General features: G+C 40.4%; 1 protein-coding gene across 1 annotated transcript; it reads right to left on the bottom strand.

Moving 5' to 3' along the window:
* Window positions 1–20,750: 20,750 nt before the first annotated feature.
* On the bottom strand, window positions 20,751–22,073 carry LOC114473076 (E3 ubiquitin/ISG15 ligase TRIM25-like). The gene has a single exon (XM_028462471.1). The coding sequence runs from the start codon at window positions 22,057–22,059 to the stop codon at window positions 20,890–20,892; it is 1,170 nt and encodes a 389-aa protein (XP_028318272.1). The 5' UTR covers window positions 22,060–22,073; the 3' UTR covers window positions 20,751–20,889.
* Between the last annotated feature and the right edge of the window lie 966 nt (window positions 22,074–23,039).

Genomic DNA, 23,039 nt, shown 5'->3' with positions numbered 1-23,039 from the left:
TGCCCCCTCCTCCACCTCCTTCTCCACCTTTCTTCTGTCCACCTGCGTCTGTTGGGGTTTGGTGCTGCTTCATGTGTCAGAGCAGCTGCTGCTGCAGTGCTTGCATCACCAGGCGGGAGGGAATGCTGCAAGTTAGAGAGAGAGAGCGAGAGAGAGAGAGAGAGAGAGAGAGAGGTGTAAAAGTCAAGATTAACAGTAATATTTGGAATAATAAGAGGTCAAAAATACAGTGAGAATAAAAATGGAAAAGGCATTACCAATGTGAGCGATGAGAGGATGAGTGTGCATGGGATGAAGAAGAGAAGAGCAAAGAGGAAGGAGCAGAAAGCCTACAGAGAATAAAGGGATAATGAAAGGAGTGGCCAACCTGCTTCCCTGAGAACAACCTTTCCCCTCTGAGCAGGGATTGGTTTTAAGGAGCTCCACTCTCAGAGGAACTATTGTTAGAAGGAAGCACGGTTGCTTCAGGAGTCACATTTCACTAGGCTGCAATTGCACAAGTTAGGATCAGAGGAAACAAAATAACAAATATATTTAGTGTCTGTACTACAAAGTTGGATGAGTATAACCTGGATGTCTCTCTGTTAGCGGGCTTCACCAAACCAAACATTCTCTGTCAGAGAGCCCCTGTCCTACGAAGCAGGATACAAACACGTTCACTAAAAGCATGTAAGTTTTGTTTGGCATAATTTGGTCAAAAATCCATAATCATCTTTAAGCATATTGTAATCCAAAGTGTTCTGAGTGGACAATCAATATATATTCTCCTTCTCTTGGTCGTGTAAATTAATTTTATAAATCCAGCAGCGTCGCTGGACTTCAGCCAATCAGAGATCTTTCTACAAACACACGTGCTCCATGGGCTGTTTAGGGAGTTACTATTGGCTGCTCGACTGAAGTCAGCCGCGTTCACGTACCATTGATAGTAAAAGAATGACGACGGACGTTCCAGCACAAGTTCCCATCGCAGCGTTATGCTGCTTTCACACCAAATGTGTTTGGGTGTCAAAATTGTGCCTCACGCCCCTAGTTGGAAGCCGCCTCCGACCCCCGTTCATCAGCTCTACATTATCCAGAGAGTGGCATGGCTTTATCTGTGCCTCGGCCGGTGCCGTTTCTGGATTTAAAAGAGCTGCGCTCGGACGAGAATCGCTTTCAGCGCTACTTCCATCTCCGCGATACGCTCCAAAAGTTCAACAATCCCAACTCTCCGCGCCGGACACCACGTGATGCTCGACGCTCCGAGAAGCATGTCCACATATATTGTCTATGTAAACTGACGCTTTTGACGTGTTTTGTGTGAACGCACCATTAGGCACAACAATTACGCAGAAAAAAGGTTGTCACTGCCCTGAGCAGCAGCTGGGATCAAAGCCTCCTCTGTGTGCTCTCTGGCGGGGAGGAGCTGATGACAGCAGCCGCTACGCAGAGCAGTAACTACAGAGTGATACGTGCATTCATGTTGTAGTCTCTAGAACACCAGAAAACTCTCCAATAGGCAAGATAAAGTTCGTATTGACAAAAAAGTCACTAAGAGCATTCACACAAAGATACTATTAAGAAATGTTAGGTTTTTGTTTCTGTTTTGAAATGGAGCACAGAGAGAGAGAGAGAGAGAAGAGGAGATTTTACATATTGCAGCTTTAAGACCGGTGATTTCAGCCTGGCTATGACTGTGACAGGAGTGGAGATTACAGCATCAGGCCAATTACAATCACAGAGAAACTGTGCAGAGCAACTTACGTCACAATGAGGAATAATTCTTTAAAAATATGAAGAATTAAAAATCCATATTTCATACCAAAAGCAACACTGTTGCTGCAGAAAAAGCAAGGAGCTGCTGACACTGTTATTGCACGAAAGCGTGAGATTATAAGCGTGCGTCCCTTTTGTGTCCATGTGTGCAACAATTATTATGACGGTACAAATTAAAAAAGGAAAAAAACAACAGAAAATCCCCCCTTCGTTGCTGAAAACTGAACGTCGGGGGCCCCCTACGCTTAAACAGCGCTGGCGAGAACCCTGTATTCACTTCATAACCTGGTCCTGACAGAGTTGCTTGTTCAGGCCAAAGTTACCATGGTGATTTAGCCTGGTAAAGAAGTTAGCCAGAGTCGTAGTGCACCACACAACATAAATCCCGGAAGTAAGCGCGATAAGAGGAAATCCAGCTTCGTAGTACAGGCCCTTTGTGTATTTTTGCTGTTTTGTGTATTTTTCTGTTATTTTGTGTGGTTTTGTGATGGCATTCTAACTGTTCCACCTGAGCAGCATCAGTGACAATGGAGAGGGAAAAGTGCTTTTGAACAAGAGGAAAGCTTCAGCAGGAGCAGACCGAGAGGTGGAGAACATTTGCAGGACAGTGGATAGGAAGAGGAGAGGAGAACAGGAGGACAATGAGGAGCGAGTGATGAGAGCCACAGAGTTTCTGCAAGTTCACGCTGCAAAGTGCAACCAGTTGGTTTCAGCTGTGGCTCTGAGGAGCTTTGCTGAAGTTAAAGTCAGACCAGAAATACAATTCTGGGTTATATTTGCTGATGCAAAATGCCACACAGGCACATTTATTAACATTATTATTTATCATTGATAAATAAATTGTCTACAACTAATGATTAAAAAAGCTGCAACTTTAATAGGCTGCAAGAAATTATAGACATGTTACTTTTAATGTAATTATCAATTTTCAACATTAATGTCACCATTTAGAATAATGACCAAACTGAGCAATAATAGAGGAAATAACTCGGGGTTTGTGTGTTTTTGTTTTAGTTTTTTTGTATTTTTATTCCTTTCATTTACAACATTCTTCTTCTGTCTGTCTTTGGAGTCTGTTGTATATTTTTCTATATTTTAGTGTGTTTTTTGAGTTATTTTGTGGAATAGATAGATATATAAGATATAAATACAAAATATATAGAATATGGAATATACAGAAATGAGTAAACAAGCTGCATGATATATTCCAGGTTGATGCCACTGACTACAATTAATGCTAATCCTCTGTCTTTCTGTGACCCCTCCCCCTCCGAGTGAGGAGTTTTACAGTTTGATAGGTTGAGGGACAAAGGGGTGCTTCAGTCTGTTAGTCCTGTACCTGGGAAGGAGCATTCTCTGGCTGAACAGGCTCCTCTGGTTGATGATGATGGTGTTCAGAAGGTGACTGCCTGGCATTGTCAATAATAATCCACACTTTGTTCAGTGTTCTCCTCTCTGCCACCATCATTAGAGAGTCCAGCTCCATTATAACCACAGAGCCTGCCCATCTGATCAGTTTGTTTTACCTGGATGTGTCCTTCTTTGAACCAGCACCTTCGCCTGTCAGTCGCGCACAGACAGCGGTGTTGACAGATGGAGAAACACACACACACACACACACACACACACACACACCACAGTGATCAGGCATCCACATCAGATCACTTGTCACTCAGACACCTACACTTAAAGAAAAAAACAGACAGCTACTGAAAAAACACAGATGGAGGCATAATGACAATCAGCTGCGCTGCTTTAAAGGGGACATACTGTATCATGGTTTTAAATCCTTCCTTTTTACATATAAATCATACAGTTGTGGTCTATATAAAGCGGAACTGCAATGCTTGGGTCTGAATTCCTCATTATTATAGCTCCACAGGCCCCTTTTCTACCCCTTTTCTGATGTGCTTCTGAGAGCAACTCGTTTTGGTGCTGTCTCTTTAAATGCAAATGAGACACTCCATACCCCGCCCCCTCTTCAGGTGACACTCGGTTCAACTCCACCCTGCTCGGCCATTTTTGTAGTTTGATAGAAGAGATACGGCTATGGAGCGGCGCATAAAGTTTTTATTCAGAGGTTATTTACAAAATGTCAACAACAGAAGACTTGTCCATCCAGCTTTACATGTTCCAGCCAGAGTCGGACCCAGCGGAGCGAGATGAAAATGAAGATGATGAACCTGCAGAACCCTAACAAGTGAGCTAACACAAGCACCGAGCTAACGCTAGCGCCAAGCTAACGTCACGAAATGCATTTTAATACAGTCTTTTCAAAGACAAAAATGGCAAATTGAAATGACTAATGAAAACTTTAGACTTAAATTAAATCACGTAGGCCATATCATCAAGGATCTAAAACGAGCACACAGCTCTAACATATGAAGACGGTGCAACTGCTAATGCTAACAAAACAATGACAGGGACGTCTTATCATCACACTTTTTAGCGTTATTTACAGCTTACCGAAGTGCTCTGTTCGTTGTCTCCAAAGATAGAAGGAATTGAACCCTCAATCAGACAAAGTCTTTCTGCAAATCCTTCTTTATACTGGTGGAGGTTGATGAAGCAGTCATCCTTGAAGTGCTTCACACACACAAAAATGACCTTACCCACAGATGTGGTACATTTCCGTGAAAAATAAAACTCAACCAGGCACTTTGAAAAGGTTCTGATGCTGGGAGACGGTGTAATGAAGCGTGTGGGTTACTACATCCAACAACCGAACATTTTGACTTATCCTCTCGTAACTTCGGCATCCTTGAGCTTGGACTACAAAATAAAAGCGAGAAATAAAAATGGCGGATTGCTCGAAGTGTTGGACCTGGAGTTGATGTACTAATTTGGCAGTTCTGCTGCAAATACTGTGATGTAATAGTTCAAAAAAACGTAATAGAGAATAGAAAAATCGAAACAGATTGAAAAATATGAGCAAAACAGAATATAAAGATATCAACGGAGCACCTGAAGAGACTAATTTGATTTTTTCTGTACTTCTAAGCACTCTAAATATACAACAAAATGCATTTAAGGGCTAAAAAAGTGGATTTAGCATGATATCAGAATCAGAATCAGAATCATCTTTATTCGCCAAGTGTATGTTGTACACACGAGGAATTTGACTCGGTCAACTGTGCTCTCTCCAATAGTGAAAAACATTCAATAATAAACAATCAACTAGAAGAGATGATAATAAGTATAAACATAAGTATAAATATAAACAGTAGTTAGACTAGAATGTGCAAATAACAAGATGATGACCCTTTAAAATGGTAAATGGTAAATGGACTTGATTTTATATAGCGCTTTATCACTACACTGAAGCAGTCTCAAAGCGCTTTACATATCAGCTCATTCACCCAATCACTCTCACATTCACACACCAGTGGGACAGGACTGCCATGCAAGGCGCTAGTCGACCACTGGGAGCAAATTAGGGTTCAGTGTCTTGCCCAAGGACACTTCGACACATAGTCAGGTACTGGGATCGAACCCCCAACCTCTCGATCAGAAGACGACCCACTCTCTCTCTCTCTCTCTCTCTCTGTGTGTGTGTGTGTGTGTGTGTGGTGTGTGTGTGTGTGTGTGTGTGTGTGTGTGTGTGTGTGTGTGTGTGTGTGTGTGTGTGTGTGTGTGTGTGTGTGTGTGTGTGGTGTGTGTGTGGTGTGTGTGTGTGTGTGTGTGCGTGCGTGCGTGCGTGCGTGCGTGCGTGCGTGTGTGTGTGTGTTCAGCCTGTGCTTATCATATTGCATGGTATGCCAGATATTCAGAGGCTGCTCCTCAGGTTTAGGTAGTGACCTTAAATGGACATCACAGATGTCCCACATTCTCCAACACACAAAGCATTCACACTCACACCAGGCTGTGTGCTATAGGAGAACCAGTAGGCCATGAGTCAAATCTAGAGTTTAATGAGAGATTACTGCGGATACACATGATTAACTGTTTTTTTTTTTTTTTTTAAGAAGAACACAGAATCTGAACTCTGAGACCTGTTAGCACAGGTCAAACATGAACGTTAATCGGGCTTGGGAAACAAATATATGTTCTGTTTAAAATAAATGAGAGATGTTCCCTCAAGTGGTGACGTGCTGACGTGGTGACGTATCGATCATTTCCTGTTTACGCTCTACTACTGTGTTCTGCTAACTCTAATCAAACTGTTGTCATTGAATTTTTAGCCTTGAAAACACTTGTTTTTAAATTTTTACCGTACAGTTAAACGTAGCGAAGGTTAAGTAAAAAGCAATCTCGCACGCTTTATAGGCAGTGTAATCTCCTTTAAACTTCCTTTTGTCCTTAAGCTTAGCTTAGCTTAGCTTAAATTTAGCACCTATGGCTTCTCTCTCTCCTCCCCTCGCGCTCTCCTGCCAGGTGTGTCAGATGTTTTTAGTTACTCCTCGTCCTCCTTTAGGACAATGGTAGTTGCATAAAGTGTAGCGTACTGTTGATATAGGCGAGATCAACAATCTGGAGAAGCGGTTCCGCACCCCGATACCAAAACCGAAGCTAGCAAGAAGGACCTAGCCGGGTTAGCGACCGTGCTAAGCTCTAGCTTAGCCTCCCCCCCGCCAGCATGAGTGGGTTACTGTCCGTGGTAAGCATAGTCGAAGGTCAAAACCGCTCGGGACACCACCATGTTCACGTCTCAACAGGTTCTCCCCCCTCCGTGAGGACAACACACTCACCGGGGAACAAACGCTGATAATTGGCGACTCAGTGAGAAACGTGAAGCTAGCAAGTCAGCGGGCATCGTGAGGTGCATTTCAGGGGCCAGAGCGGGCGACATAGAATCAAATCTAAAGTGGCTGGCAAAGAGTAATCGTAAGTTTGATAGGATAGTCCTCCATGTCGGCACTAGAACTCCCGACGTCGTCAGTCGAAGCAACCAAGTGAACATTGAATCAGTTTGTGCTTATGCTAAAACAATGTCGGACTCCGTAATTTTCTCTGGTCCCTTACCAAATCTGACCAGTGATGACATGTATAGCCGCATGTCATCATTTAACCGCTGGCTATCGAGGTGGTGTCCAGAAAACGAGGTGGGCTTCATTGATAATGGAGATCCTTCTGGGGAAACCGAACCTGATAGGAAGAGATGGAATCCACCCTACTTTGGAGGGAGCATCTCTACTATCAGAAAAACATGGCACAGTCACTGTTATGACATCTCATGAATGAGACCATGTTACAGAGGGGGAGTCCTCCACGCCCTCTGCGCTTGCCTTAGGACAGTTTCCCTCCCATTGCTATTATGATAGCTGTGTTCATCGCCATGACAACTGTTGTGATGGTGATGAATATTTTTTTGGAGACGGTACCTGTCCCCCGACCCATTTCACCAATGATTTTAACATAAAATCAAATAAAAGAGCTATCAATTATAAAAATCTGAAAAAAATTAAAATATCAATCTATAAAACCAAACTAAACCATAGATTGCTCTATTAAATATTAGATCACTGAGATCGAAATCTCTACTAATAAATGACCTTATCTCAGAAAATAACTTTGATTTATTCTGTTTAACTGAAACATGGCTGTATCAAGATGAATATGGTTAGTTTAAATGAAGCCACTCCTCCAGTCATTTAAATACTCATATGCCACGAGACATAGGCCGTGGAGGTGGTGTAGCAGCTATTTATCATTCCTCTCTCCTAATCTATCCTAAACCAAAGGCCAATTACACTTCCTTGAAAGCCTGGTTCTAAATTTATCTCATACCGAATCAAAAACCTGCCAGCCAGTCTTATTTGCGATAATTACCGTCCTCCAGGCCCTTATTCTGAATTTCTATCAGAATTCTCTGAGTTTATATCAACTTAGTCCTCAGTTCTGATAAAATACTGATAGTAGAGATTTTAATATCCATGTTGACAAAGATAGTGATAGCCTGAGCTCAGCCTTTATGTCCCTAATAGACTCAGTTGGCTTTTTTCAAACTATTAATGAAGCTACTCATCGTTTAAATCATACTCTTGATCTTGTTCTAACATATGGCCTTGATATTAATGAACTAAAAGTCTACCCTGAAAATCCTCTGCTATCAGATCACTTTTTAATATCTTTTAACATTATCCTAGAGGATCTCGCACTGTGCAATAAAATAGTTACGAGTAGAAATAGTGCTGTGGCTAAATTTAAAGAGGCCATTCCTGCTGCCTTAAACTCAGTGCACCATCCAATAAATAACTATGACATTAATTATAACCCCTCTCAACTGGATCTGCTTATCGATAGCTCTGCTAGTCTACTAAAATCCACCTTGGACTCAATTACCCCATTGAGGGAAAAAACTATTAAACGTCAGAGGAAAGCTCCGTGGTTTAGCTCTGAAACTCACACACACAAACAAACAACCCATAAATTAGAGAGAATGTGGCGCTCCAATAAAACAGAGGAGTCACGAATACTCTGGCAAGAAAGCCATAGTAAATACATGACAGCCTTACGACATAGTCGATCTACATACTATTCCTCACTAATTGAAGAAAATAAAAATAATCCGAGGTACCTTTTCAGCACTGTAGCCAGGCTAACACAAAGTCAGAGCTCTATTGAGCTCATGATTCCTCTAGCCCTCAGCTGTGAGGAACGATAAAATTCACAAGATTAGAGATAAAATTAGCCACTCCCTGCCTTCACCTGGGCCTGCTGTACCATTAAATGTAAATAGGCCTAACCTAAACTGTTTCACACATATAGGACTTCAGGAACTTAACTCTATTATTTCATCCTCCAAACCATCGACCTGCCTTTCAGATCCGATCCCAACTAAGCTGTTTAAAGAAGTTATTCCCCTAGTCTGCCCATCTTTGTTGGAGACAATAAATATATCCCTATCAATAGGCTACGTGCCACAGTCCTTTAAAGTAGCTGTAATCAAACCCCTTCTCAAAAAACCTACTCTTGATTCCAGCACTTTAGCAAACTACAGGCCTATATCTAATCTTCCTTTTATTTCAAAGATTCTTGAGAAAGTTGTGGCGGCTCAGCTCTGTGAATTTCTTCAAAACAACAGCCTGTTCGAGGACTTCCAGTCAGGTTTTAGAGCTCAACACAGCACAGAGACTGCTTTAGTTAAAGTAACTAATGATCTACTCTGGGCTTCAGAAGAAGGACGACTCTCAGTGCTGGTTTTATTAGATCTTAGTGCAGCTTTTGACACTATAGATCACTATATTCTACGAGAGAGATTAGAGAAATTACTTGGAATCACAGGGACTGCCCTAAACTGGTTTAAGTCCTACCTATCTGATAGGTACCAGTTTGTACACGTGAATAATAGGTCTTCTGTGTACACTAAAGTAAGCTACGGGGTTCCTCAGGGCTCTGTGCTAGGTCCAATCCTCTTCTGTATCTATATGATCCCCCTTGGTAATGTTATGAGAAAATACTCTGTTAACTTTCACTGCTATGCTGATGATACCCAGCTGTATGTATCAATGAAGCCAGGTGAGACAAATCAGCTATCTAAACTTGAGGCCTGTCTAAAGGACATTAGGGCCTGGATGGACCAAAATGTTCTTCTTCTCAACTCAGACAAGACTGAGGTCATTGTACTGGGCCCGCGACACCTTAGAGAAACCTATGCTAGCCTAATTGCCCTAGATGGAATTACTCTGGCACAAAGCACAACTGTTAGAAACCTCGGGGTTCTATTTGATCAGGATTTATCCTTCAACTCTCACATAAAACAAACTTCAAGAACTGCCTTCTTTCATCTCCGTAACATTGCTAAAATCAGATCTATCCTGTCTCAGGGTGACGCCGAAAAACTAGTCCATGCTTTTGTTACCTCTAGACTGGATTATTGTAATTCTCTTTTAGCAGGCTGCCCGAGCAAGTCGCTTAAGACACTTCAGCTGGTTCAAAATGCTGCAGCACGTGTACTGACTAAAACTAGGAGAAGAGATCACATTACTCCTGTATTAGCCTCTCTGCATTGGCTTCCCATAAAATATAGAATAGAATTCAAGATTCTTCTTCTCACTTATAAAGCCCTAAATGGACAGGCACCAGTCTATCTCAAGGAGCTTGTAGTGCCATACAATCCCCCCAGAACACTACGCTCTCAAAATGCTGGACTACTCGTTGTTCCATTCGTCTCTAAAAGTAGTATAGGAGGAAGAGCTTTTAGTTATCAGGCCCCACTTCTCTGGAACCATCTACCAACCACGGTTCGGGGGGCAGACACCCTCTCTACCTTTAAGGTGATGCAATAGGCATAGACTGCCGGGGGGGGGGGTCTGGCATGCTCGGTTGGAGAGAGGTTGGAGAGGGCATTAAGAGAGAGGTCATTTAGGTTAGAGAGGGACCGGAGAGGGTCCCATTCCTCTCTCAAACACTCCCTCTATGTCTGCTTCTTCCCTTGTGTGTTTGCTCCTGTACTCCTTCTGGCTTTTGTCTTGCAGGTCCGTGGGATCCTCAGTGTGGAGTTACAGTGTCTCAGCGGCTCTGTCTCCACCCTTTCCTCTGCACACACCCAACACAGCATAACGTGATGGCTGTTCATCATAGAAATGGGATCCACAACAAGGTTCCTGCTGCTTAACAGAGGTTTTCCTTGCCGCCATGATGAATTCATGTTGGGTGTGGGATACATATGTATGTGTATATACGTATATATGCATATGTGTGTATCCATAAAATGAAGAGTCCGTCCTTAAGACAGCTCTACTGTAAAGTGTCTTGAGATACCATTGGTTATGATTTGGCGCTATACAAATAAAGATTGATTGATTGATTGATACTTTGAAGCAGTTTCAGATCATTAGCAGAGGTTGACAAAGTACTCAACTTCATTACTTGATACTGCAGATTACAGATAATCCTTGTCAAAAACTACTCCAATACAAGTCAAAGTGTCTCCGTACTGAAATATTTGCACTCAGGTGTTGATATTAATTATAAATGTCAAACAATTTTCATCATAATTGCAAATAGACAAACACTGATGCACAAGGTGTTCCATAGTGCTGTAGTACAATGTTTGATGAACTACCATAACATTTAATAAAACTACATCAAATCTCCATTATTCACAAAATGAAAAAAGTGCCGTTCAACAGGCTCAACGTTACACAAATAAAATTACTGAGTAACGCAGGCATTCATGAAAAAGTAGAGGAGTAAAAAGTACAATATTTATCTTTCAAATGTAGTGGAGTGAAAGTAAGAAGTATCCCCCCAAAATAATACTCAAAAAAAGTGCAAAAACTTGAAAATACTACTTAAGTCCAGTACTTGAGTAAATTGACTTAGTTCCTGTCTACCACTGAACAGTAACAAGCTAGTACAATCAATGCTAACAAAAAAATTGTGCTTGAGTATGGGAAAAAAACATTCATACTTACATGAATGTTGATAATTATTTATTTATTTATTTATTTATTTATTCAGTTTATTTCCGACATGGTTACGTTCACTTTTTTTTTTTTTTTTTACATTTTTTTTTTTTTTTGTACATGCCAAAAAAGGAGACGAGAGAAGCAGTTTGCTTATCTGGGTCCCGTCCCCTGTTTTACCATCGCAAATTTACATGGGTTTACATGTCTCTCTGGTCAAACATTCTTGAGTTGTTCTGAACAGTCCTTTTTTGTGTATTCTCATCTGTAGTCAGTGTTGTCTTTTTTTTTTTTCCTCCTCCTCTCTATATTAGTTCCTCTTTCAAAGGTGTTTGGAAGGTTTTTTTTCCCTTTTCATCCATAGTGTCACCACTCGGGAATGTCTCTTTTGGACACACAAGTTTGCAGCTTGTTTTGTCTCTACATCAAGGTTAATCCAGCTGTTGTTAGTTCTATTGGCAGTGTTTGTATGTTCCACTGTTAAGATTAACTTGTATAAACACATTATTATATCTAGTTCATAAGCAAGGTAGTAATTTCATTGTACAGGAAAACGTGTTTCTAACTGCACATATGACAATAAACACTTTGAATTAAAATTTTATGTAATCCTTAATCACCCCACCACCTAGCAATTGAAATGAATAAATGACAGACCTTTTTTACTCTTGGTTTCCACATTTATTCAGTCTCGTAAAATAATCACAGTCTGAGTTTTGTTTTCCAGTGTTTATATAGATCTGGGTCCATATCCATGATTACCATCAGTAATGTTGTTGTTTAGGTGGATCCTTCGTATTTTCCCAAGTCTTCCATCGTTTTGATGAGATTGGTTTTCCGTTCTCTTCTCCCAGTGGGTGTGATGTAATTCTGCAGTTTCCTTGTCCACGTCTTTAAAATCTTTCCTCCTTTTTTATTTGGCGTGCCTTCCATGCGATGCTTGCATTTTTTTTTGTCAGGCTTTCATTAATAAAAACCTTCGTTTCCTTCAGCTTTCTTCCTTGCTTCAGTAGTTCTCCTTTGAATTTCATATTCGTGAAGGTTATTTTTACAGCTCTGTTATCATTTTTCTTTGGCAGGAGATGGCAGGAGTTGATGTTTTCAGGGTTCAGGACAATGTCCTTCGACTCCAGGTAGTCAATGACCTGTTGTTCAATCGATTTTGTTTCTTCGTTACTCGCGTAACTCCTGGGTTTTATCTTTAGGCCTGTGATGATAACATCTTTCTCTCTTTCCTTTTGTTCCAGCTGTTCAACCCTGGCGTTCAACAATTTTATCTCTTCAGCATTTCTTTCATTCTTTTCTTTCAGTACCTTTGCTTCGCTTTGTAGGTTTTCCAGTGAGTTTTCCAGTGTCTTTTCCAACGACTTTATCTCGGCAGATAGGTTTCGTAGACCCTCGCGTATCATCTCCTTGACCTCTTCCAAACCCGAATTGGGTTCTGAAGGGCCTCCCTGTGGTTTTTTCACCATTTTCCTTCAGTCTTGGGCCCAATTTTTCAGGCTGTTCAGCTGTAGCCAGCTGTAGCCAAGGTCGTGTTATCGGAGCGAATGAAAACACGTCTGCTCTCTCCAAAGACCAGAGATATTTGATTCTGTTTGACTTTCTGCGTCACCTCTGATCAGGAACCCCGACACGGAGCCTGGTGGTGAGCTGCTGCTGGGAGGGACCGACCCCAAATACTGTATATAATGTGGCCCTCAGATCAGACTATCACATTTTTGTGGCCCCTGCTGTCATAAATGTTGCCCATCTCTGGGTTATTGTCTGCTAAAACTCAGATTTCATACAACATCTCCAGTCTGTTCATAATTATGACCTGGTTTTTTTTTTTTTGGCCGTGGCTATTTGTACGGCAAACGTATGAATATACCGGCATTCCATCCGTACTCAGCGCCCCTCATTGGCCAATGAAACGCTACTTGCTTGTATGAGTTTTTGCTATTAACTAACTAACCCTAATCCTAACAGGAGTGGGAGCCTGTTTGGGCTTCACCACAACTGGGTCTGTATGGACCTCATCCCAGCTTCCACCTCCACCCCATTTCTTATAACCAGTGTTGGGAACGTTACTTTAAAAAAGTAATTAGTTATAGTTACTCACTAATTGATCAAAAAAGTAACTGAGTTAGTAACTGAATTACTCTATAATAAAAGTAACTCATTACAAAGGAAAGTAACTTCGCGTTACTGTTAAAAAAAAAAAAGTTGCTATATGTCAAATAATTCAGATTTTTTAGATGCGTGTGTCGTTGTGAGATGCTTACAACGGATGTGGACCAAGTCTTCACTCCTGGATATAATGAACACTTCACATGTACGTTCTTGTCTTTGACCACAATTAATTTAAAGTAGTGTTTGTATCACCACTTTAAAAATGACTTTTCATCAAATCTGTAGTGTGTGCGTGTGCGTGTGTGTGTGTGCGTGGCGTGTGTGCTGGCACATGTGTAAAAACACTGGCTCTGATTGGCTACCATGAAACATGATGCTGCCTTAGCCAATCATAATCGCTCACCTTGTTTTTAACACACCTCCTCACTACAGCTGCGTATGAAGCCAGGGGTGCTATCGGATAACAGTTTATTTAATCAATGCATGTAACGCACCGTATTTAGTATTATTCAGTAACGTTAACGGCATTGTAGTGGCTTAAAAAGTAATTAGTTAGATTACCCCGTTACTGAAAAAAAAAAAACGCTGTTACTTAACGCCGTTATTTTAAACGCCGTTATTCCAAACACTGATTACCGCCACCTAGTGTGAACCAGAGTCCCGATCTACAATTTTCTTGACTAATCCAATTTCTCTTAAAAACTCAAATAAATCTATGTAATAATTTCTCTAATTACTTAAAATATTGTAAACATCTGTACTCCACATCTGCTAAGTTCTGTCCTTAGCTTTTCCCTGCTAGTTTTGTACCTCTCACATTTACAGATTGCACGTTCAACACTCTCCTCTTCTACCCATCACTCACACATACTTGTTGACTGTTTCCCAATAAAATGCAAAAAAAAATGTTTGTGTTTTTTTTTGTAATCCTACGTGTCTAATCCTTAGTCTACCTATTACTATCTGCTCTGTTCTGTTTCCTCCTGTATTTTACATCTCCCATTTTCTCTTGAATACTTTGCAAATGACGTCCTTTCTGTAATGCATCCAATAGCATCTGCCACTCGCTAATAATTCTGCTTTTAATCAGAGCAATTGCTTCTGATTTACCTAAATCTACATTAATAATTCTGTCTTGCCTTCGGGCCGGTTTGGCTAGATCACGTGTCAAACTCAAGGCCCAGGGGCCAAATCAAGCCTCTGAGAGCATCCGATTTGGCCCAGGGGAGAATGTAAAAATGACAGAGAAAACATTAATCCTTGTGTGAATTACCAAATAATTTAGTTGTAAATTATTGTTGAAAGACCTAAAAAATCCTGCAATTTTTGTCAAATTATTGCACTGAATTTCCCCAAATTAAATACAATTTGGTCAAAAAATTAAAAAAAAAAGTAAATCAAAGGACATTTAAGTATCTGTCACTTATTGTGTAAATATTGTTGATGCCTTCCATACTCTATGTCTACTTTATAAGTGGAAGTGCAAACTTGGGCACATTATTGTTGAAATTGTTCCTTTTCCCGCCTAAAACCTGCTGCCCACTTGTGATCAAACTGTTCCGTGTTTGGCCCTTAAACTGAAATGAGCTTGACACCCCTGGGCTAGATGATCTCAGCCACTCAATTACCCACATTAACCTAATATCTACCTATCTTGTGTTTCATAAATCTCATATAATATATGTGGTTTTCATAACATGGACTGTAGGGAGAGAGTCTGAACACACTGCAACTTGTTTTATTTTGTTTTGTTCTGTATAGTGTAAATCTCTTACTATTGCCAACATCTCAACTGTAAACACTGATAAATAATCTGCTGTTCTTTCCCAGGAAAGAAAGGATTTTGGATTTTTTTAATTTATTTTTTTTTTTTTTACGCCATGATCTGAATTTCACTTTAAGTTATGCTGCACTGCTGCCATCTTGTGGACAATTAACTTGCACTGATTTTATTTTATTTTATTGCTTGGCTTTTATTGTGCTGGGACTTGAGTAAATGTTTCATTCTATCACCCAAACAAGCAGTGCTTGAACCCTGGACCTTCTTACTGAGAGGCAGACGTGCTGACCACTACATTAACTCTAATTAAATAGAGTACGTGTACATGTCTACTTTTTCCACCCCATAGTACTTTTTTTTTTTTTTTTAGTTCTGCCCTGTTGTAGCAAGTCCTGCAAACACAAATTATGTTGTCTTTAAAAGACAACTTGTTGAGACGTGCCCTCTCAATTTAGAGTGTGTCCATACTTATCCTAACATAAATATCTTCGACTATTGAGAGAATCCCAAAGAAAACCCACACAAGCATAGGAAGAACATGTAGACTCCTAAGTGTGTCCAGGGCTTGAACCCATGACATTGCTGTGAAGCAGACGTGCTAACCACTTCATTAACTCTAATTTTATTCAGTACATATATGATATACGTTAGATGCAGTGTTGGGCAATGTTACTTTTTACAGTAACTAGTACTGTAACGCAATATTTTTCTAAAGAAATAACGCCGTTACCGTTCCAATATGGTGCGTTTGTTTGTTACTTTGCTAGCTGCAGTGTATTTCCTGTTTACAGTGGCGCTACATATTTTTGCGGGATGCCGTGCCAACCACGGTAAAACAGTAGAAGAAGAAGCATTGCCAGCGTGTCTCTGTTTACATCATGTGCGCCAATCATGGCGAGTCAATGCGAGAGCAGGACGTGCTTCTCAGAGTGGAAATACACGTATTATTTTTGTCTCCAAAAGATGCATCAGTGAAGCTAAGCTAACGCTGTGGCTGGATTTTAACGGACTGTGACTGTTATCCAGGAACAGTTCAGCCAAACTATTGCACGGTATGTTGTTGTAAGCATGTCTCTACTGCGGAGTCACTGCTAACAGCAGCTCATTAGCCTGATATGTTTAGCATTGAGTAGCTGAGAAAAATGCTGTGAATTAGTTTTTCCACAATTATTTTATAAGCATTTTCAACAGCAGAATGTGCACCTGGAATACACACAGCTTACTTTACATTACTGCACTAAGGCTGAAAAATTACTGTTTTAATTTTGGAGCAGCTGTTTTGTGCTTTATATGCACATCACTTATGGTTGTTTTATAGCAGTTGATCAACATTGGATTATTATATTATTACAGCACTAATATGAAGCTGTATGGACACAAATGACCTTAAATAAATAATACATTCTTTAATTCTAAGTAACTCAAAAGTTACTATTTCCAGTAACGCATTACTTTTTGATGTAAGTAATCAAAATAGTAAATGAGTTACTTTGTGGATGAAGTAACTAACAGTAACGAGTTACTTTTTTCAGTAACTAGCACAACACTGGTTCTATGTTGTCAGGGCAGGTTAGACCCTCACTTAGAATCATGGAAAGTATCATTTGCTCTGTCTCAGTATTTAGTTAGTCTTTTTTTAGCACTGTGTATGATGGGTTCATGAGGAGAATATAGTACTCAGCCATGTTGGGAAGTCCAGACATCACACAGCAACTCACATAATAAAAGTCACACATGACAATCCACACAGAAGAGAAACCATGTAAATGTGATGTTTGTAGTAAATTCTATACCACTAAGGCTAATCTGCAGTCACATGTGAGAGTGCACAAAGAAGAGAAACCATTCAATTGGGATGTTTGACGAAGAAAATGTTTTAAACAAACATCTGAACCAGTGACGTGCCGTCAGGGTAGGCAGGGTAGGCAGTGCCTCCCCTTGGGTGAATTGATATTTTGATTATTTGTTTTAATCATAATATAAGTACAAATTATTTATTTTTCCATTTCCAATAGCCAACAGTACCTATAAGTTTGAAAGTGTCCGCATTTTGTGCGTTTCATAGCCCAAATTATTAAACAGCGCGATTTCCTGGTACGGCTGCACAGTCTCACTCCGCTGTGAGGCAGGAGGAGGCCACGCCCCCTCCCAAAAGCACATTGCTGCTCTACCTCTGTTCCCATAGTGTGTTTTTACGTGTTTGCGCATTCACAGTCAGTTCCCCAAGATGACAACCGCGCTATGCTAAATGCTATACGTAAGTTCACAGTGCATTAGTGAATTGATCCAATGTGACTGCTGCTGCTACGTTCTCTCTCGCTCTAGCTAGTGGGCGGAATAACACTACAGGCAGGATGACAGCGCTAGGGACGATAGAGAAACTTTCTTTTGAGGAAAAACGACAGCTTTTAAAAGATGGGAGACCAACACCTGAGTTACCAGAGCTTCAGCAAAGGTAAGGTCAGAAAATGTTTCATACTTTTCACAGTGAATGGTACAAAAGGAAGGATTGTCTTTGTGGATGCTCCTCACTGAGGCTGTTCTGAGTTGTTGTTGTTGTTGTCATTTTCTCCATGTTTCTGTGTTTCCAACACAAACAACGGATGTGCTGCCGTGTCATGAGATATATCTTGTTGGGAGAGTATGGAGGCTATATTCAATAATTGTTTGTTTCTTTAATGGTGTTTATGATGTTGATTTTGTTAGATGACTAAATGCTTGTTCTTGTGGATCTTGTTGGGTTTTTTCTTTCTTATTATGAATTTTATATTTTGATAAGCGCATTGAGATGATTTTGTTGTAAATTGCTTTATACAAATAAAGTTGATTTGAAATGAATTAACACTTGACAGCAGAAACATATGACATTGTCATTGGTGGTCTCGATTTGCAACGTGCCTACCCAACCCTAGTGGTCACGGCACGTCACTGATCTGAACTGAAGGTCCACAAGAAAGTCCACACATACAGTAAGAAAACACTTTCAATGTGATGTGTGTAGTAAATATTTTATAAATAGTTGTTCATCGTTTTTTAGCTTCATAGATTTAGGTAGTTGAAGTTTTAAGTGTAGTCAGAGTTTTGTAAGTTTTATAGTTGGGCAGTTTGTATTTACAGTTGATTTATTTTGTATAATTGTTTAATATAAGTATAACTGTTAATATTTTCGTGTTGATTGTTTTAACTTTTGAATATTAAAGCCTCATTTGTGGTACAGTAAAAAAAAGTTTGCTCTTTATTAAATAAGTTCCACTTTTGCGGTTTATTCATTTTTTCACCAATTAGACAACGACAATAATTTTTCATAATAAAAAACAGTTAAGTAACTAAAAGTAGAGATCTTGGGATCTATTTTAAAGCAGCTAGCAAACTCCACATGGGTCCAGTGGTTCTACGCGTGTGTCCAGACTGGTTCCAGGTACATTAGTCCCACTCCAGCTTTCTAAAGCCTGGCACAAGAAAAAGAAATTCAGCAGCAGGACAACAGCTTTGAAAACCCTCTGTAAAAGAATGTTGTTCACACCAACACACATCCAAGAAGCAAATAACCAGGAAGTAGGAGCAGTCACACTCTTCAGTGGCATTTAAGGTTCAGCTGAACAGCAGAAGTGTATAAGGAAACACCGTGGGATCACACAGGATGGACTATAAGGATCAGGAACTTTCTAATCCTGGATGGATCAATAGTTATTTATTTTGCATCCTAACCTCACAACAAACAAGAAAACTCATCCTGCGTGGCCTGAGATAATTAAACATTACCTTATATTTTATTATTATATTAAATAAACACCTCTTCTGTATAAAACTAGACTATATGTTATTGTGGAAGATATCACATCAGTAGCATTATAGTCCACAACACCAGTTGATTAAAATGTATGTGCAATGTTGTTTTTTTTTTTGATAACATAAAAATCTGAATGACGTTTTTAATGAAGAATAAGCCCAGATGGTGAAAATGTACTCAGTTTTTGTGGGTGTCGGCACATGTAGGAGTGAGGGAGAATAAAAGAGAGGATGAATTGACAAAGACAGCTCTTAAAAAATAAAAACATACAAATATTTTATTGTTTTGACTGTATTTCACTGTAAGGGACACAAGTTGTGAATTAGCACTAGCTGTAAACTCTATGTGCATCACATCAGCTGATAACTGATTTTTTTAACTATGTTGAATTGTCCCTAAAACATAAATAAATAAATAAACAGAGATTTTACTGTTTTACATATTCAGGTCAGCACTATTATCTCTCTCTCTATTTATATGGTTGTGTGCGTATACTAACCTGTATACTAGTGATGTGCTGAGCGTGCCGAGTCTTCAAAGCGTGTACCGAGTAATCTAAGGGAGTTTTTTTTGAAGCGTGGGTCGAGGCGCGTGTTGGTGACGTATGTGGTGACGTTCGAAGCCTTGCGAAGCGGCCGTACCACGTGACGGAATCCGGAAATGATTCGCTGGTTTGGAGCGCGATTCAAAATAAAACAGATGAGTCGACGCAATGGATTCCCCCTCACTTTTTGTGTTTTTGGGTTATTGCGCTTCTTTTGGCATCCTATTCGAGCTTCTTCTTTTGCGATGGAACCAGCAAGAAAGAGAAGATTTTCTCCAGTTTGGGAGCACTTTGAGCAGATCTCACCTAATAAGGTAAGGCATAGCAATAATTATGTAATAATAGATTACACAAATATGACAACATATAATTTCTCTTGCTCACATTTGTCTTTTCTAAATAGGTTTGAATAATTGTTTTTTTAATTGTAGGTGAAGTGTCTGTTGTGCTCTAAACAACTGCCATTACATATCTATGTACACCTGCATCATCTGTGCCCTGTGAACGGGTTTTTTCAAAGGCGGGTGAAATCCTGTGCAAAAAAAGAAATCGCCTAAGTCCAAATACTCTCGAAAAATTATTATTTTTAAATAAAAATGAATAAATGTATTTTTGTTTTTATTAAACTCTGTCAATAGTTGCATAAGCACATACATGAACAAAGTCACAAGCTCATTTTACATCACAACTTTCTCCACATTATTGGCTGTATTCTTTCAGACCATAGTTCAGACCCCACCATTTGTTATAGGCCCTTGGCATGTATTACATTTTTTTGTCCACATGATGGCGTAGTGGAGCATGTATCACTGCGACCCTTCGAACCATGTGCTGAGTAATAGGCTGCGATCCCTCAATGCTTCATATTGCCATCACTACTGTATACTGTATGTAAAAAAATATTTTAAAATCCTATCATTCAAGATGTGAAAGAACAAGTGACTTCAATCACTTTATTAGTTACAATTAAATTTTATTCTTGGGTGGGGAGGCACAAACCAAAAGTAGAAAAGACTCTTCTTTTACACGTGAAACCTAAAAAACAAATTTTATGACAAATAAAAACAAATACATTCACAATATCAAAGGACAAACCAGTGTCTGTGTGTGTTAGATTGTGCAGAGTTCAGCAGTATCACCATCACACCAAACCCGAGGTGGAGCGGCTCAGTGAAGGTGGTGTTCACTCTGTGGAGGAGAGTCATTGTGTCACAGACGCTGTAGAAGCTCAGAATACCTGCTGTGTGATCCACGTACACTCCTATCCTGGAGGAATGAGGACCTGGGACTTTAGTGATGATGTTGTTGTGATTAAATTTGTAATAGTTTGGATCACAGATTAACGACCATGATTTGTTATTATTACCAAATCTACATTCATTCCCATACCCTGCTCTGCTGATACTATTGTATGCAACAGCTACATAAACTCCTGTCCCTCTCCACTCCACCTCCCAGTAACAACGTCCAGTCACACTCTCTCTGCTCAGGACCTGAGACTCTCCAGTGAATCTGTCTGGATGAGGAGGATGATCCTGATTTATTAACATTCCTGTTACTTTTCTGTTTCCTTCTGATAAACTGAGCTTAATGAAAAAAATCCAGCTCTGCTCGTCGGCTCTGGTTGTAAAGCATCCACTCTCTCCACAGTCTGACAGACTTTGGTCCAGTCCTCCATCAGGACTTTGTGGAGATGTTCTCTGAGCTCTGACACAGCTGCTGTCACCTCCTCAAAGCAGTTCTCAGGAGCTGTGAGGATGATGGAGGAGTGTGTGGACACACTGAGCGCTGACAGGGAGCTGTAGCTGAGGACAAACTGGATGTGATCCTCAGTGTGGGAGAGCTGCTGCAGCTCAGCGTCTCTCTTCTTCAGCTCACTGATCTCCTGCTCCAGCTTCTCCTGAAGAGCTCGGACTGCACTCACTTCAGTCTGCTGCTTGGATCGGACCTCCTTCTTCAGCTCAGACCTTCTTTTCTGGAGGAGATGAATCAGCTCAGTGAACATCTGCTCGCTGTGCTCCACTGTCTGATCAGCAGAGACGTTGATGGTCTCCACCCGCTGTTGAAGCAGCTCCACATCTTTCTCTCTGTCCTGGATGTTCTTCTGGACGTCAGCTCGACTCTCCTGCAGCTCTCTCTGCTTCTCAGTTCTTTCTGCTGCAGCTGAAACCGTGTCGTGGCCTTTATGTTCGTCCATGGAGCAGAGAAAACAGATACACTGCTGATCAGTGCGGCAGAAGATCTTCATCACCTCATCATGACGAGAGCAGATCTTCTCCTGCAGCTTCTCGGATGGATCCACCAGCTTGTGTCTCTTGAATGTTGATTCATGATGAGGCTGAAGATGTTTCTTACAAAAAGAGGCTAGACACACCAAACAGGACTTGAAGGCCTTCAGTTTCCTTCCAGTGCAGAAATCACAGGCCACGTCTTCAGCTGTAGCGTAGCTTTCAACAGCAGGAGCATCGTGACGTCTGCTCTTATTTAGCTTCTCCACTACTTCTGCCATCATGGTGTTTTTCACCAGGACAGGCCTCGGTGTAAACGCCTCTCTGCACTGAGGGCAGCTGTAGATGTCCTTCACAGCTTCTCCATCCCAGAAGCTGCTGATACACGTCCTGCAGTAGCTGTGTCCACAGGGAATGGTCACTGGCTCCTTCAGGAGGTTCAGACAGATGGAACAGGAGAAGGTCTCTCCGTACAGATCAGCTCCTTCCTGCTCCATTTCACAAGTCCCAGTAACTGACTACACCCAAGGACACAGTGCAGATCTGAGGGGGAGGAGCCAAGAGCTGAGAGAGGATGTTGCTGTGTGATCCAGGAAGTGGAAGTGGTTTGACTGATATTCAGTTTTGCTGGTCTGGGGATGCACTTATGTTCACAATAGTGGCTCTTCTTATGATAAAAACATAACAATGGTATTTGAAGCCATGTTTACCACACAATGTGATCAATAACATTAGATTCAAGGGATTCAAATTTATTTTTACAACAAAAGTGACAATGAAAATGTAAAGGTTTTGAACATCTAAAAGTGATGTTAAAAATCAGATTTGACGCATTCAAACCAATGTGTAAAATAAATGTGAACTTGTTTACATCAATAATTTTGGTACAAATGTTTTACTGTAAAGTGATGATAAAAAATTGGATTTGTAAGGATTGACCCCCCCCAAAAAAAAGTAACCAGAAACATCAGATTTGAAGTAGTACAGTCAATCATACACCAAGACCAGAAAGGGTTCATTAAAAATAGACACTCCACATACAATGTGAAAAGACTTTAATTTGATCAACATGGCACAAAACTCTAAAAAGAAAACTATAATCTTGTCACTCGTTGCAGACAAAACATTTGATAGAGTCAATTGGTCATTCCTCCTTGCTGTCCTTGGCAAATTTGGCTTTGGAGAATCATTCATACAATGAATCTCCACCCTGTACACTAAACCTAAGGCCTCAGTAACCACAAACAAAATAACATCCCAAAGCTTCACACTGCAGAAGGGAACCAGACAAGGTTGCCCATTCTCACCTTTGCTTCTTGCAATATTCGTTGAGACGCTCGCAGCAGCTGGGCATCAAAATACTGTTATTAAGGGAATCCACTCATCCATCTCAGAACGCAAATTACATTTTTATGCAGATTATATTTTACTTTATTTGGAAGAACCCCAATCCTCATGAGAAGAAGTATTCAATCTA

Source organism: Gouania willdenowi, chromosome 12, assembly GCF_900634775.1.
Source record: "Gouania willdenowi chromosome 12, fGouWil2.1, whole genome shotgun sequence".
In the NCBI taxonomy this organism is placed as follows: domain Eukaryota; kingdom Metazoa; phylum Chordata; class Actinopteri; order Blenniiformes; family Gobiesocidae; genus Gouania; species Gouania willdenowi.
Note: the sequence above shows the minus strand (reverse complement) of the source record. Positions and strands in the feature narration are given on the sequence as shown.

Coding starts and splice junctions, on each gene's coding strand:
- LOC114473076 (XM_028462471.1), bottom strand. CDS start 22,059: ATGGAGCAGGAAGGAGCTGATCTGTACGGAGAGACCTTCTCCTGTTCC.